This window comes from Lonchura striata, chromosome 1 (genome assembly GCF_046129695.1).
Source record: "Lonchura striata isolate bLonStr1 chromosome 1, bLonStr1.mat, whole genome shotgun sequence".
In the NCBI taxonomy this organism is placed as follows: Eukaryota; Metazoa; Chordata; class Aves; order Passeriformes; family Estrildidae; genus Lonchura; species Lonchura striata.
In genome coordinates, this window is record NC_134603.1 from 3,753,830 (window position 1) to 3,769,059 (window position 15,230).

At 40.9% G+C, this 15,230-nt stretch overlaps 1 protein-coding gene across 7 annotated transcripts in view; it reads left to right on the top strand.

Moving 5' to 3' along the window:
• The window catches only part of TSNARE1 (t-SNARE domain containing 1), a 449,842-nt gene extending 442,794 nt beyond the window's left edge, over positions 1-7,048 (top strand). For 5 of the 7 annotated variants that reach the window (XM_021531988.3, XM_021531987.3, XM_021531991.3 and 2 more), the window contains one exon: positions 6,140-7,048. In XM_021531988.3, the coding sequence (XP_021387663.2) occupies positions 6,140-6,244 (105 nt within the window). In that variant the 3' untranslated portion in view covers positions 6,245-7,048. The remainder of the gene's footprint in view (positions 1-6,139) is intronic. The other 2 variants (XM_021531992.2, XM_077781840.1) reach the window with 1 other exon arrangement.
• Positions 7,049-15,230: the final 8,182 nt, after the last annotated feature.

Genomic DNA, 15,230 nt, shown 5'->3' on the forward strand with positions numbered 1-15,230 from the left:
GCTCTTCACTTGCCATTTAATCAGAGCTGAGTTTGCAATGTCATTACCCGATGTTTCACATATTCAACACCAGGTAATTTAAAAATCTTTATGCAAATGGCCCTGCTACTTCTATAACAGCATTTGTTTTTAACAGGTTGGGCAAAATTACTCTAATTCATTATGTGTCACCTCCCAGGCTCTGGGCATTCCACCTTTGTGAAATGAATTTTCTCATGATCCCTGAAGTTCAGATAGCAATATTCTCTTCTGAAATGTGTTATCACCCATTGTATGCCTTGCCTTGCCATTATTATGTTACCTTATGCAGTTTTGCCTCCCAGGTGCAAATTCTGCACTGCTGCAGACCTTCTTTACATGTTTATATGAGTACCAGCTGCCTGTTTCTTAAAAGCTTTGCCATGTGTTGTGCATTGTTAAGACAAATCTTTAGGGGTCAGACAGAAATTCACAGGGTAAATTTCTACTGGGCACAGGACTAACCATGAAGATGGAAAAAATTGGGGATTTCTTTTAGTGATTCCCAAAGAACTGACTTGGATAACCAACACCTTTCTTGGACCCCCCAAAAAGTGCCTGGATTGTGGGCTTGGGATTTGTTGCTGAGGTTTTGTTTTGTTCCCAGTATCATCTAATTCTGTGATTTAGGGTTAACCCATACTCTCCACAAAACACGCCTATGCTCTTGTGGTGGTCCCTGACAGGTACCCATGAACTTGCATTAATATCTTTATCTAAAACTCCCATTTTAACAATGAGCTGCAGCTGCCAAATTTGAAGAGCTTCATATCAGGGACAAAAATACTCTAGATTTCCAAAGGACCTGGATTTCTACTGGGCCATCTTTCCAAACAGAAAAAAAAAATTATTTCAGTGAAGTTGAATCAAAGGTGGCTTCTGGGAACCATTAATGCAATTAAGAGAATGCACAGGGGAAATAAAAGTGTAAGTGAATATTAAGCCATATTGCATGGGGTATATCATCACCATGCCATCTCTTTTTTTTTCTGACAAGACTCCCGGATTATTAGGCCTGTCCTATTTTAAGAAGCTGCAGTTAGAACTCCAGTATAAGCAGAAATGACCAGTGTGGCTAAATAACAACAGCAGCTTTCCTGCTGTGGGCAGTCATGCACTGAAGAAATTCTGTAATGAAAAGTGGAGATCATTTACTTCCCTAGAAAATAAGTGGGAAGGATTCTTTAAAGAGATGAACTTTAACTGATGAAACAACAGTCTTTACTGAAGGCAAAATCTCATCATCTTGTACTACACTTGAAAAAAGGCCCAGCTAAAGGCCTGGAAGGTTTTCAGTGTCTGAAATGTAATTCTGAGACTAATCTGCTATCTGATTAACTTCAAAGAGGCAGGCAGCACCACAGGTTTTCTTAATATTGTGACCTTTTTCCTTCTTCCTTGTCTTTTTTTTCTTTTCTGTCCTGAAAATACATCATTAAAATTTATGCATTAAAAAAAGCCCATTTTGAAACCTTTATCAAAGTGATCAGAAAGGGTTTTCAGGGGCCATTCCCTGCCACCACAGATGGAAGAGATTAATTTCAAATGAGTTAAGCCATGAACTGCACCCCAACTGCAGAGAAAGGTTATCTGACTTAAGATAAATTTGATGTTGATGTTCAGAGCTGGTGATCTGGTTGAATCCTAAACACAGAAGCAAACTATATTTATCATATTGTCAGGAAATGAAAATCAGAATATTAGCAGCTACAAGGAACTAGAGCCAGAAAAATGTAAACAACCATAGATTTTCTGCTTTCCCTTTAATACTCTCTTAGGGGTTTCAGAAATAGAAAATTTAGATCCTCGTGTTACAAGATGCTGTCTCCACTATCAGCCTCACAGATAAATTTAGGTTCTACAGTCACATCATGAATGATGTCACAGGATTTCAGCTCTGTGGTATTTGGAAGCTACTTTGCAATGTACATTTGAAACTATAAAGCATGCAACAGTTTCAGAGGAAAGCAGATAAAGTGTGTTGTGACATGGATTTAATTAGTGTAAATTTGCATATGGGAAGGTTTCAGTTTAAAAACATCAAAAGACAGTAGTGCCTTGGAAACAGGTTCACCAGAACACTCAAAATAAAAATCAAAATAAGAGAAAACAAAACTGAGTTAAAGAAAAAATGGCAAAATCAAATCAAGGGCTTAACATTCCCTTTCTGTGTGCTGCAATTCAAGATACCTGTGCTGAGGGTCCAGCACTGGCAGAGGCTCCCTCCCTGCCTGAGTTTGACATGTTGGGAAGGAGCCTTTAAATAACTCTGAAGAGCTGTTTTCATGTCCGTGTTTTCAGTGCTCACCACCAAAATCCATCTGTTCATTCCACGACTTTGCAGAGCAGCTGCAAGACCTTTCCTATGGGCCTGATGCAAGGCTGGGTAAAGTCAGTGAGAGTGTTTGCTTGGACTTTAATGAGATTTGGGTCATCTCCTTTCACTGAGGCAGAGTTCCACTTGGTAATTTCATGGGCCACCTTCAGTCATCTCAATCAGCTTCTAATGATTGTCATTGTTTCACACTTTTAAAGAAGCATTCAACCACCCCAAAGCTCTGCACATGTAATGGTCAGCCACTGTTAATAATAGACTGTGATTTATCTGGGTGAGCCTTCTCCAACAGAGAAGTTCATTGAGATTTCTATCTATGAGAAAATCTTAAATCCATATAAATTTACAAGTGTCAAAGGTTGTATTATCACCGCTTATTTACACAGTGTGATACACACCCTCGTATTTGCTCAGACAGACATCTCACTTGATTTGAAACAACAGCAGGTAGGGACAAATTATTATTTATTACTCTGAATAATTTATCTTCCCATGAGACACCTCTTTAATTCACAGCCAGAACAGCCTAGACTGAGTAAACGAGGAGAATCTACACTGTAAACCTCAAAGAGGGGACAGATTCTTCTCTGAGCTGAGGAGGGCTGGAGGGTGGATCCTTACCTCAGGTTCTTGTTGCAGCTTTGAGCTACCACACGGCTGGAGCAGCTCTTTACACTCTGATTTCACAGTTCTCATTAAAGAGATCTGTCAGCTTGCAGAAGCATAATTTTAGCACCCTGATAGCAGCAGGGTCCTTTTTTAATTTGCCCTTTCTCTTTATGCGTGGAGGAAAAAAAAAATAAAGATAAATATATCAGTTTCCTTTTAACGATTATGAAAATAATCACAGAAATATAGACAGAAAAAGGCTCAAGTCAGGCACATTCACACTGGTAAAGTTCCCAAGACATTAAAGAAAACCTAGGGTCTATTCCAGCATAATTTTAATTTATTTATTTGTAAAGATTGTGATTTAATTTTCTATTTGTATAGCAAGTAAGACAAGACTGTATAGACTGTGAGCAAAAGTGCTGAACTCAGCATAACTATTACTACCCAAAAAGTAAAAAACCATCTTTAATCAAAACCTGAGAGTATGACAGAGCTCAAATTCTCTCTCAGTAACTCCAGTTAATTTTTATCCTCAAGCAAACCTGAAACATACATGAAGTCCTTTGGGTTTCTGGCCCAGAATATATTTTAGCCAGTTTGTGCCTGGAGAATCTCTCTTGCTGCACTCCAAACCGGTAGATTACCTACTTCTCATTCAAATGGGTTTTGCATTTTAAATATTTAAATTTAAATAAATATTTTCCATGCCTGAAAATCAAAATTCAGAATCCCCAGTAGCTGCAGAGCCTGCTGAGAGCAATGGTCTTTGCTGGATATAGGATTTGGCTTAGTGTCCAACCCGTGGTGCTCTTCATCCCAGTGTTTGGAAAATTCTGTCCAAGCTCCTGGGGATCTGTCTGTGTTCCTTTTCTCCTGGACACTGGTCTGTGTGTGCCTGCACGGGAGTTCTCTGACACGTGAGGAGAGGCTGAGAGAGCTGGGATTGCAGCTCAGAAGACAATGATCACAACCTGAAAAATATGAAATTTTTTCTGAGCATAGGAAAACACTTTTTTTTTCTTAATATAAGATTGACCAAATGGGGAAATGGGTGGCTGAAAGTTGTGGAGCCTCCAGCATTGGAGCTATTCAAAATGCAACTGGACACAGCCCTGCTCACCCTGCTTCATCTCCAGAATCTCTGTGAATTTCTGTGTTTCTCTAACTGGAACAAGTGGTCAATGTTGTTGACTGGCACCTGCAGAAATATGATAGGATTCTAAAATGCTGTAAAATGGTTTGGGTTGGAAGAGACCTTCCAGGTTCACCTTAGAGCCTTTCCACTTTAAAAAGTATTGTGAAATATTAAATAAACAGAAAAGTGAGGATAGTTCCCAAGTGGAAGGAAAAGTTAAATGATGAGTGGTGTCCATCCCGTTTCCAGAGTTTTTCATTTGTGTGAGTGACTTGAGCAACTCCTCTTGTGACTTTAAAAGGACTTTGGCTGCTGAATTTGTGCAGCTAAATTTAGATGGCAACAGTGAACCTTTCTGCATTTGAGAAAGTCATCCTGAAGATCCCTTTGCAGTTAATGTGAGTCAATACCAGCCGGTGAAATTTAGGTCAATATGGAGTTGATTACTTTATTCAAATGATCCCCACCCTAAAAACTCAAAAAATCTTTGGTTGTATTGATTAGATCTGTAATTACTGTAATAGGAGCCTGGAGCCTGGGAGTCATTCTAATCAGATGGAGGTGCTTAGACCTTAAATTAGCTGGGATGAATGTCATCTTCAGAAGGGTACCCTTCCATTAGGGTGTTTCTATTGCCTCTTTGAAGTGTTTATGTGAATACAATGCAGGAGCTCTTATCTCTGCTTTGTATCTGCAGCACAGCACATAATGGACATCTGGTTTCAAAAATATTATCTGAACAATCTTATAATGAGCGGTTTAAAAATTAGCATAAATGAAAATATGCTTGTGTCTGTATTTGGCTGCTTTGTGTCTGATCATAATACCTTGTTGGTTTGCAGTAAAACATAATTAAAACAGTGTTTCTGAGGCTTTCACCTGTATTAAAAAGAACTAGAAAAAAAAAAAAGTTATTATCAGTTATGTGTTCAGTAGTAATAATGACAAACAAGTTTTTCATTCCTTTTCTCACCCTGGATAACAAGTTTAACTAGATTTTCTTAGACTGGATGTGTACACAAACATAGTCACCAAGGAAGCAGAGGTAGAATAAACACAAACACTACAAAAGCCTGCTGATATATTTCATAGTGATGCTTCCTACAAGCACTCGGGGCTGTTTCATAGGTGTTGAGTGCAAAAATACAATCTGTGTAACCTCAGAAGTGCAAAGTGCTGATCTTGGAGGTGCTATCCTGCTGCTGATGTCTTTCTTAAGAAGTTCCTTTTACAGTAATTGGAGAGAAACAGACTCTTTGATCAAAAATTGCCTTTTTTTAATCCATTATCTTGTCTGCATGAATAGTGTAAACATTTTATGGTTTAGATCTACATGTTTTTGATCTCTAATTAGACATCTACAAGTTATAATGAGTTGTTCCTAGTCAGAGGAAGTGCCTAAGGTTTTCATTTTTTCATGGCATGGAAAAATGGGAAAAAATACAATTTCTCAGCTATATTCTGTCCAGCAAAGTGCACCAGTGTCATGATCTGCCTTCTATTCTTTGTCTATTTTGCAAAAAAGTATATTTTTTAAACTAAATGCACTTTTCTCTAGGTATGACATCTCTTAGCATTGAAAAGAACACAAAATTTACTCTTTTCCTTGCTATAGCAGGTTAAATGTATTTTCTTGATGAATCTGTCTTTTTCTGTATTTTCAGTTTCAGAACCACAGAACCATGGAAAAAGTTTGGGTTGGAAGGACCTTAAATATTATCTCATTCCAACCTCTCTGCCATGGGCAGGGAACCTTGCCCTAGACCAGGTTATTCACAGCCCCTTCCAACCTGGTTGTTGAACATCTCCAGGGATGAGGAGTCCACAGCCTTTGTGGGTAATCTGTCCCAGTCTTCTCATCCCTTCCACTTCCACAATTACCTTAGCCTGGAATCAGTAAAAAACATTTTCCTGAGCTTAATCTGCTTTGTTGTTGTCTGTGCCTGTTGGGGGCAGGCACCCTTGCACCAGTGACACCTCTGCACCAGAAATTCTCTGGGGATCCTGTGAATACTCACCAGCTGTTCTTGGTTTTACAGAGCCCGTGGTCACCTGGGAAGTGGAATGGATTCTCAAAGCATTGCACACTCAGCCCCCACGTCCGTGTCTGCATTTATGATCACGTCATGTTAAACCTGCTATAGCCAACAAGCACTAATTGTGTGAAAGAAAAGTTAAGTTTTATACTGTGTGTTGGTATCATTGTGAATAATTTTGCCTGTTTTCCCCCCTCTTCATCGTAGGCATGTTTTACCTTATGTTATAGATTTTAATTATGCCCCCTTGTATCTGGGGAATTCTATTTCTTTGCCTCCACATTTGCTATACAATGTGCTGTAAGATAAATAGCTGTTAATTCATCTCTATTGTTTGTGTTTTTAACATGCTCCTGATCTCCAATTCTGCTCATTTAAAACTGTAAAAGTCAAGATGTTTGTCTGGTTCTTTTTTTTTTTTTCTTTGTTACTGCTTTTGTATGTTTAAAAATTAATTTAGCTCAGATTCCCCTACTGTGCACTGCTGCTTTAGAATTTGCTCTGCTGGATCTGAGCTAAGCACTTCCACAATTTCATGTGCCATTTACAACACATCAATTAGATGCTTATTTGATCCCACTGTATGCACAGAACACCATATTTATTCATGAGAAACATCACTGAAAGAGCAGGATAAATAAACAAACTATTATATTACAATTTTTCGGCGGCCCTTAAAAAAAAACCAAGTAAGATATCTCATGAAAAATGCCAAATCTTGCTTTAGACTTCATTTAATAGGTTTCAATGCAACCAACATTTGTGATTTTGTTCCATTTTCATCCATAATGTGTTCTCTTTACAACATGATTGAAAGTGCCATTTAAATTCATCTTTAAATGTGTCATGTATTATAAATGCAATTTTCCTCCAGTAAATAAAGCATTTCAAAAATTGTTTTAATTAAAATGCCATAGGAATTTACTGAAGATAATTTAACAAAATTTTATATTTTTTACTCTTTGGGAGAAACAAAATTTTAACAAAACTATTTCATACCAGGAAAAGAAAAAAAAGAATAGGAAAAAAATGTTACCTCTATATGTTATGGGTTTTGGGTATTGCAAAGTTTTAGAAAATAATAACAAATATTAAACTGGATTATTACCTGCACTGATATCAGTTACATGCTCCCTTTCCAAAGAGCTGACACAGTCTTTCATCAGTAAAGGCTGAGCACAGGAAATGCTCAGAGAAATCTTGCAGGTTCTTAAGCTCACTCAGGGTCAGAACTGTGAAACTTCTTAAATCAGCACAGTCAGGTTTGGAGAAGGAACACAAGTGACAGTTTCTGGTGGCTTGTCTTTAAATATGTAAAATCTACCTAACTGGATTGGTACATGTTACTTTAGATATTCATTAATTGCTATTAAGAAAAGCTAATGAATAGAGTGACACTCTTCTTCTCCTTCTCCAGCCACGCTTCGTGCTGGCATGAAATTAGAAATTATGACACTTACGGCTTTACCTTACTACAGAGAGTTTACTTCTGAAATAGAACTCCTCTCCACCACAAACTGCAGACTGCCTCCATCAGCACACTTGGCAAATCCTGCAGAGATGAAAATAATTTTCATCTAGTTAGTGAGAGCTGAAATGAACCCAGCTCATAGCTGATTGCAAGCAAATATTTTGAGAGCTTCGAGCTGCATTTGAACAAGGGATCCAGGACAAACAATCCTTGCCCAGTCACTAATCCCATTCATTAGGAGCTCAGTGATTACCTCATTAGTATGATTGAGCTTTCCCTGGGCCAGCTCACACAGCAGATCATTTGGCATTGATGACCTGGGTAAAGATTTTCTCTGCTGAAACTACAGAGGTTGCCTGACTTCAGTCAAGGAGGAAATCCTTTGGCAACCAAGATGGGCTGTTGTGTATTATAGACTTGGTTATAATGGTAAACATCATTAAAAAAAACCAAACAATTCGTGAAGTCATTATAAAACAGTATATTCATGCTAAATCATAGAATTAGCAAATGGTTTGGTTTGTCAGGACCCTTCAAGGACTGTGTAGTCCAAGTCCCTGCCACAGGGATCTTCCTCTAAACCAGGTTGCTCCAAGCCCTTTCCGAGCCTGGCTTTGAACTCTTCCAGGGATGGGGCAGCCAGAGCTTCTCTGGGCAACCTGTGCCAGGGCCTCCCCACCCTCACTATAAATAATTTGTTCCTTATTTCTAATCTAAATCTCCCCTCTCTCAGTTTGAAACCATTACCTCTTGTCCTGTCACTACATGCCCTGGTGAAAAGAATATATGTCTTTCTTATAAGCTCCCTTCATATTCTGAGATGGTGCAATGAGGTCTGTGCAGAGCCTTCTCCTCCCCAGGCTGAGCAGTGGGACACAGCAGCAGTCAGGAGAGCAGTGAGAATGTGTGAGAGGAGCAGCTCTGCAGACAGCCAGGTCAGTGCAGGAGGGGCAGGAGCTGCTCCAGGTTCCCCTGCAGCCCGGGGTGCAGCCCCGGTGAGGCAGCCGAGCTCCTGCAGCTCTTGGGGGTCCACAGGCTCCTGGCAGGACCTGTGACCCTGTGGAGAGAGGAGCCCACGCTGGAGCAGCTTTGATTGTCCCTGCAAGCACCCCCGAAGGGCTCAGGCTGTTCCTGAAGGACTGCCCCCCATGGAAGGGACCACGCTGGAGCAGTTTGTGAAGAAGTGCAGCCCATGGGAAGGACTCACACTGGAGAAGTTCCTGGCAAACTGCCTCATGTGGAAGGGACCCCACACTGGAACAGGGGAGGAATGTGAGGAGTCCTCCTCCTGAGGAAGAAGGATCAGCAAAGATGGGTGAGGAAGTGACTGCACGCCCCATTCCCTGTCCCTCTGCCCCGCTGAGGGGGAGCAGACTGAGGAGAGAAGTCAAACTCAGGGAGAAGAGGGGAGTGGGGGGAAGGTGTTTAAACATTTGCGTTTATTCTCATCATCTTGCTTTGATTTCATTGCTAACAGATTAAAATAATTTTCCCAAGTGTTTTGCCCATGGCAGTAACTGCTGAGTGGTCTCACCTGATGGGGTGCAGGGCTTTCCTCTTGTTCAGCTTCACACAGTTCACATTTCCCAGGCTGTCAAAGTCCCCCTGCCCAGCATCCTTTCCTTCTAGTGTATCAGCTTCACAAACCTGCAGAAGGCTGCACTCAGTCCTGATGTCTGTGTCATTTATAATGATATTAAATCATGCTGGCTCCAAATGGACAGATTGTTACCAATCCCCATTTGGACAATGAGCCATTGTCTGCAACTGCAAGTGAAGATTTATTTTCTATTTCTTTAGTCACTTCATGGGAATGTTTTCCTTTGCCCTCCTCATGGAAAATAGAATATCTAAAAATGCCATTAAGCAGCTGGTTTTGTTACTGATGCTTTGGGAGAAAATACAGGCACGGTTTCTTCTTTACAATATCTCAGGCAGAGAAACAGAGCTCAAAGGTTTCCAACAGCAGGCAGTTCCATTTAGCATATCCTGCAAACCACCATGGTGTAGAGGGTTAATTGGTAACAAATAGGTGAGAATGGGATATGACAGGGGAAAATTCTAATAAAACCTCTTTGCAAAGGCATTATGAGGAGTGAGAGCATGCTGGCAATAGTGGAAGAGAAGTTAAAAAAGATCCTGACAAAATCAATTAAAAAGAGGCACATCAGAGGCATGGTGAGCTAAGTACCCAGTCCAATTATTAAGTTGTCAGGTCCTCTTAGTCAGGAGTGGAATAGGAAACAGTTTTTTTCTCTAGTGCCTTAAGGATACATGTGAACATGAAAAAAGAAACCTGCTTGGGTGCCTCATGCTGCTGCTGACAAGCCATGCAGGAGACAGGGAAATTTCTCAGATCTGGGGCCTTTAAAAATGCCAAAGCTGAGTCCACAAAAGGACACAGATCTCAAAACTGATAGTATTGCACATACCATCAACTCTTCAACAATTTCTTGACTTTTTCTCCCCTTTTATGACATGTGAAAAATTGTACTGTATATACAATTCCAAGAGTCAGACTTTGATGAACCTTGTAGGTCACTTCCAACTCAGGATATTCTGTGATTCTGTGAAATGTGCTGTGCTGGGAAAACAGCTGCCTGAACTAAGCAAGAGGAAGCCTTGAGGGACCTTCTTTGCCTTCATCAGCACAAGGTAGGACATGAGGACAATTCTACTGCTTCAGCTGTTCATCACTCAGTATTCTGTCTCCAGCACTGGCAAAAACTAGTAAATAGGAGACAGAAGAAGTACCTTCAATCTTTTTTTCCTAATAATCTCACAGTCTTCAATCCTATTTTTTTTTCCCATTGAGGGGATTTCCAGGTGATGGTGTGGCTTGAAAACAAGTTTCAAAGATCTACTGCCAACAGGGAAAAAAAAAGAAATCTTCGAAATCCTAGGGTTTGTTTATTTTTAAATTTTTTTTCTCATTTAATTTGGCTCCTACTACTGTAATTTCATATCCATTTCTTCCTTCCATTGACAAAAGGTGTTGGCAGTCTGTCTCAATACAGCCTTTCCACCACATCATAATTTCATAGCCTGTTAAATAAAGGATATAAACCCCAAAGAGCAAAGATTTAGAATAGATATTAGGAAGAAATTATTTATTATTAGGATGGTGAGACCCTGGCACAGGCTACCCAGAGAAGCTGTGGCTGCCCCATCCCTGGAAGTGTCCCAATGCCAGGTTGGAGTAATCTGGTCTAGTGGAAGATGTCCCTGCCCATAGTAGGGGATTGGAACAAGATGATCTTCAAGGTCACTTCCAACCCAAACCACTTTCTGATTCTATGATATGCTGACTTTTAGACAGCCCCAGCTGAAAGGAGTTCAGGCTTTATCCTAAGCTGTTTTGTGTTGTCAGGGGACCTGATATCTCCTGTGCATGCTGCATTTTGGTCCAAAGCCAACTGAACTTATTGGACATATCAAGCATTTTATTTTTCTCTTTCGCCTATTTTGGTAATTTCTTAGGCAAAAAAAACATAGAAATCTACAAAACTGAAAATGCAGTGATTGACACATTCCTACACTTTAGCGTTCTGTGCCTCTAAGAGAGGATGGAGTGAAAAGGAAGAACGACGGAGCAGGTCAGCAGATCACTCTCTAACAACTTATTAATCTGCACTTCTGTCAGTCCAAGGGGACTTGAAACACTGGAAGTGGCTGCAATTCATCCATTAATAGTTTAAGTGCATTAACCCACATAATGAGGTGCAGGCTCTTCCAAGGCAGCAGCCCAGAGCATATTAATGATCCCTCACATGGAGTCTGGGCTGAGCTTCTCATGTGCTCACTCATTACAGGCTTCCACACTGTGAAACTGAGCTGAACCTAATTAGACCACAAAGAAATATGGTTATAATTGGTCTGGGGCAGCTCAGTAATACGTAATGAGGAAGTTTAATTAGCTTCTTCTTTGTTCTACTGGTTCTAGAATTTATCGTTTGCTTTGGATATTGGGCCAACTCCACCTCACCTTGCCATGGGAAGCAGATGAATAAAAAGATGATGATGATGATTAGTAATTTGGTTGTTGGTTATACACAGCAATGGCAGAAATTACTGAGTTTCACAATAAAAGATGGGGATTCCTGATCCTTGGATGCTGTCAGTAATGGGAGTATCAGATTTAAGAGTATCAGATAGCATTTAAAAAATGTCACTGTTGCTTTGTAATCTTTGTTTCAGTGTAATGGAGTTATAACCAATGCCAAGATCTCTAACCATCATAGCTAGGCATTCCAGATATATGTAGAAATTAAATTAGGACCTACCACCAAGGTGAACATATTTTTGGTTTATATAAACAGAGCAAGGAAGGTCATGTAGTGAGGTTTCAGGAAAAAATGTGTAGGAAAGTGAATATCTAAAAAACATATTCTATTAGTTCTATTAGGAATTCCTTCCTTCCTTCCTTCCTTCCTTCCTTCCTTCCTTCCTTCCTTCCTTCCTTCCTTCCTTCCTTCCTCCCTTCCTCCCTTCCTCCCTTCCTCCCTTCCCTCCCTCCCTCCCTCCCTCCCTCCCTCCCTCCCTCCATCCCATCCATCCATGACATTCTTTTGCCCCTGAAGTGGAATATTTGAAGATTCAGAAGTAAACACTGTTACAAATTAATTCTCTCTTCCAGTGAGGGACTCTAACCAAACACCTGGGGAAATTCCTCAACATCCCATCTTGAAATCACTTTTAGAAAATGTTTTGCTTGAATTTTCAATGTCCTATTACAACTTCTACCTGGCTGCTTTGCTCCCTGTGACAGCCTATCACGATCTCTTTGTGCTCAGGAATCACAAGACTACAGTAGGATATAGTGAATCATCCCTGTGCTAAGTCTCCTTTTTATTTCAAGGGGGAAAAGCCAAAAAATTCATGACAGGTGTAGCTGGAGCATCATTTTCCATCCTTTGTTCACACAGCTTGTAGATATGAATGAAAGGCTCTGTAGCAGGTACTCACTGGATAAACTTGGGCGTTCTGTGGGTCACCACTACCATTGCACTGTGTGTCTCAGGAGGAGACACAGCTTAGACACTACTACCACTGCACTGTGTGTCTCAGGAGGTGACACAGCTTAGACACGCTACAGGTGTTGGAGTTCAGGACATCCCTCTGGCTGCCCTGGCTGTCTTGAGACCCTGGCAGGTCAAAAACAGCTGTGGCTTTGATTTTAGACTGTGGAAAAAACTGTCAGTTTTGTACGAGGAATTACAAGCCAGTAGTGTGATATTTGAACTAACACAGGGTGGAAAAGTAGAATTTTGGGATTTTTAGGATATAATTCAGGGGGCCAAGATAGGGGAGTTTGGGTGTGTCCTAGCCTTCTTTTCCTTCTTCTTGTCCTCCATGTCTTGTTGTCATGGTGACACTTTTCTATTGGTTTAAGGTAGAGATTCACAGTCTAACATAGTTGATAGGTATCGGTGCAGAAATTGTAAACAGACTATATGTAACTTTTGATATAAAAGGAAAACACCGCCCGAGAGGGCAGGGAAGACTGCCAGAGCTTTCTTTCTAGGTAGAGCTTGGCAGGTCAGAGAAAGAATGTTTAGATAAGAAAAAATAAACCACCTTGAAAGTGCAATCAGAGGCATTCCAAACTCCTTCTTTGGCTGCGTCGGGCTAGGAAGCAAAGACTCTTTATGATCTCAACCACCAGAAATCCATATACAGGGTCTGGATGTGTTTGTGTACCTGCAGAGGTGCTTCCATGCTGAGTGTAGTGACATGCCTGCAGGACTTGAACTCTGGAGGAGAAAGGAAGTACCTGTAGAGGCAACCAAAGAGCCCAGGGGACTCTGGCTGGTGCTGGCTGCAAAACATGAAAGCAGGATCAAAGAATCATGGAATGGTTTGGGCTGGAAGGGATCTTAAAGGTCATCTAGTTCCAACTCCTCTGCCATGCACAGGGACACCTGCCACTATCCCAGGTCACTCAGGGTCTCATCCAGCCTGGTGCTGAACACTTCCAGGGATGGGGCAGCCACAGCTTCTCTGGGCAATCTGTGCCAGGGCCTCACCACCCTCACCATAAAGAATTTCTTCATAATATCTAAAACCTAATCTTCAGTTTAAGAATATCATCCCCCATCCTCACTATTCACACCCTTGTGAAAAGTCCTTCTCCAGATCTCTTGTATCCCCTTCAGGCACTGGAAGGGGTTCTTGGGTCTCCCCAGAGCCTTTTCTTCTCCAGGCTGAACAACCCCAGCTCTCCCAGCCTGGATCCATAGTAGAGGTGTTCCAGCCCTGGGATCAACTTAGTGTCCTTCTCTGGACCCATTCCAATATTTTTTCTTGTATTGGGGGCCTGAGGTTTGGCCACAGTACTGCAGGAGGGGTCTCACAACAGCAGAGTTCACTTAAAAGAGACCCCAGGAGTGATTGCTGCCAACCTCTGTCTGTGGCACTAACCTTGTGGTATCCATCTTGCTGTCACACTAGATAAAGAAATAAAACAAAGCAAAAAATTATTTCATGGAGAATGTTGATGCACCAGAACAGCTCCTGGAATTCCTGACCACCAGGCAGTTAGCACAAGGCAGTGCTGACAGCAGCAGGAAGGAAAACACCAGGCAGGTCTGGGATGTCCTCTGCCTTTTGTTTTCTGGCTTCATGATTCCCCTGGGGCGTTTCTGACATACTCAGCAGCAACACCAAATGCTGGGAAGCCTGTGCCAGGATCCTCCAGTCCTGCACATTCCGAGCACAGACTCAGCAATTCTTCAATCTGCAGGATGGCTTTAGTGTTCGTTTTCTTTACAGGTAAGTTGGATTCACTGCTGAGCCCAGATTTACCTTATCTTACTTTAAGCATTTAAAAATGAGCACAGCCACTTTCAGCTCCTATTACAGTCAGTGGAAAAAGATCTTGGGATAGTCTCTACTACCCTCTGGAGATTCTTATGTTTCCCAAGGGCTGCTGTGCTCAAAATTTAGAGCATCGGTTAGGTAGGGTGAGTCTAGACTGATTTTCCCTTCACAAAGCTCCAAGATAAAAACACTCTCTGGTGGGCTATAAAGTTCCATCAGGGCTGCTTCTTCTTACTTTTCCAAATCCCATATTGATCTTTCCTGTGCTTTTAAGTGTTACTAACCTTCTGAGCCTGCATCTTCATTTGACATAAGACCAAATAAAATACTCCACAGAGGTAGGCAGGCAGGCGAGAAGAAGTCAACCTTTATAAATGCCCTGAAATATTTAAGGTCCCCAAAGGAAAAAATGCAAGCACAGTGCAAAGACTGAAAAAAAGACTCTCCATTCCCTAAATTCATTGGAGGATTCATCAATGGTTTTATACTTTATATATTACTAAAATCAGAAAACTTTGTTGTGAAGAACTTCACTGTAGATGTCACCTGGCAAATTATATCTGTGGGTTATGGTCACAAAACTCTGGCACTAGATAGTGTGAAAGGATTTATTAGAATGACTCAGAGAAAGAAGTTAGGGTGGAAATTGAACACTAGCTGGAGACAATCGAAATTATATGGATTTATAGGCAAAATGTAAAGAAAAAACAGCTTTTCATGTTTGAGTCAAGATCGGCAGGAGTGGAAACTGTTACTAATTCTTCAGTTAGTGTGTTTTGTTCCTCTAAGTCAGGTGGATTCCAG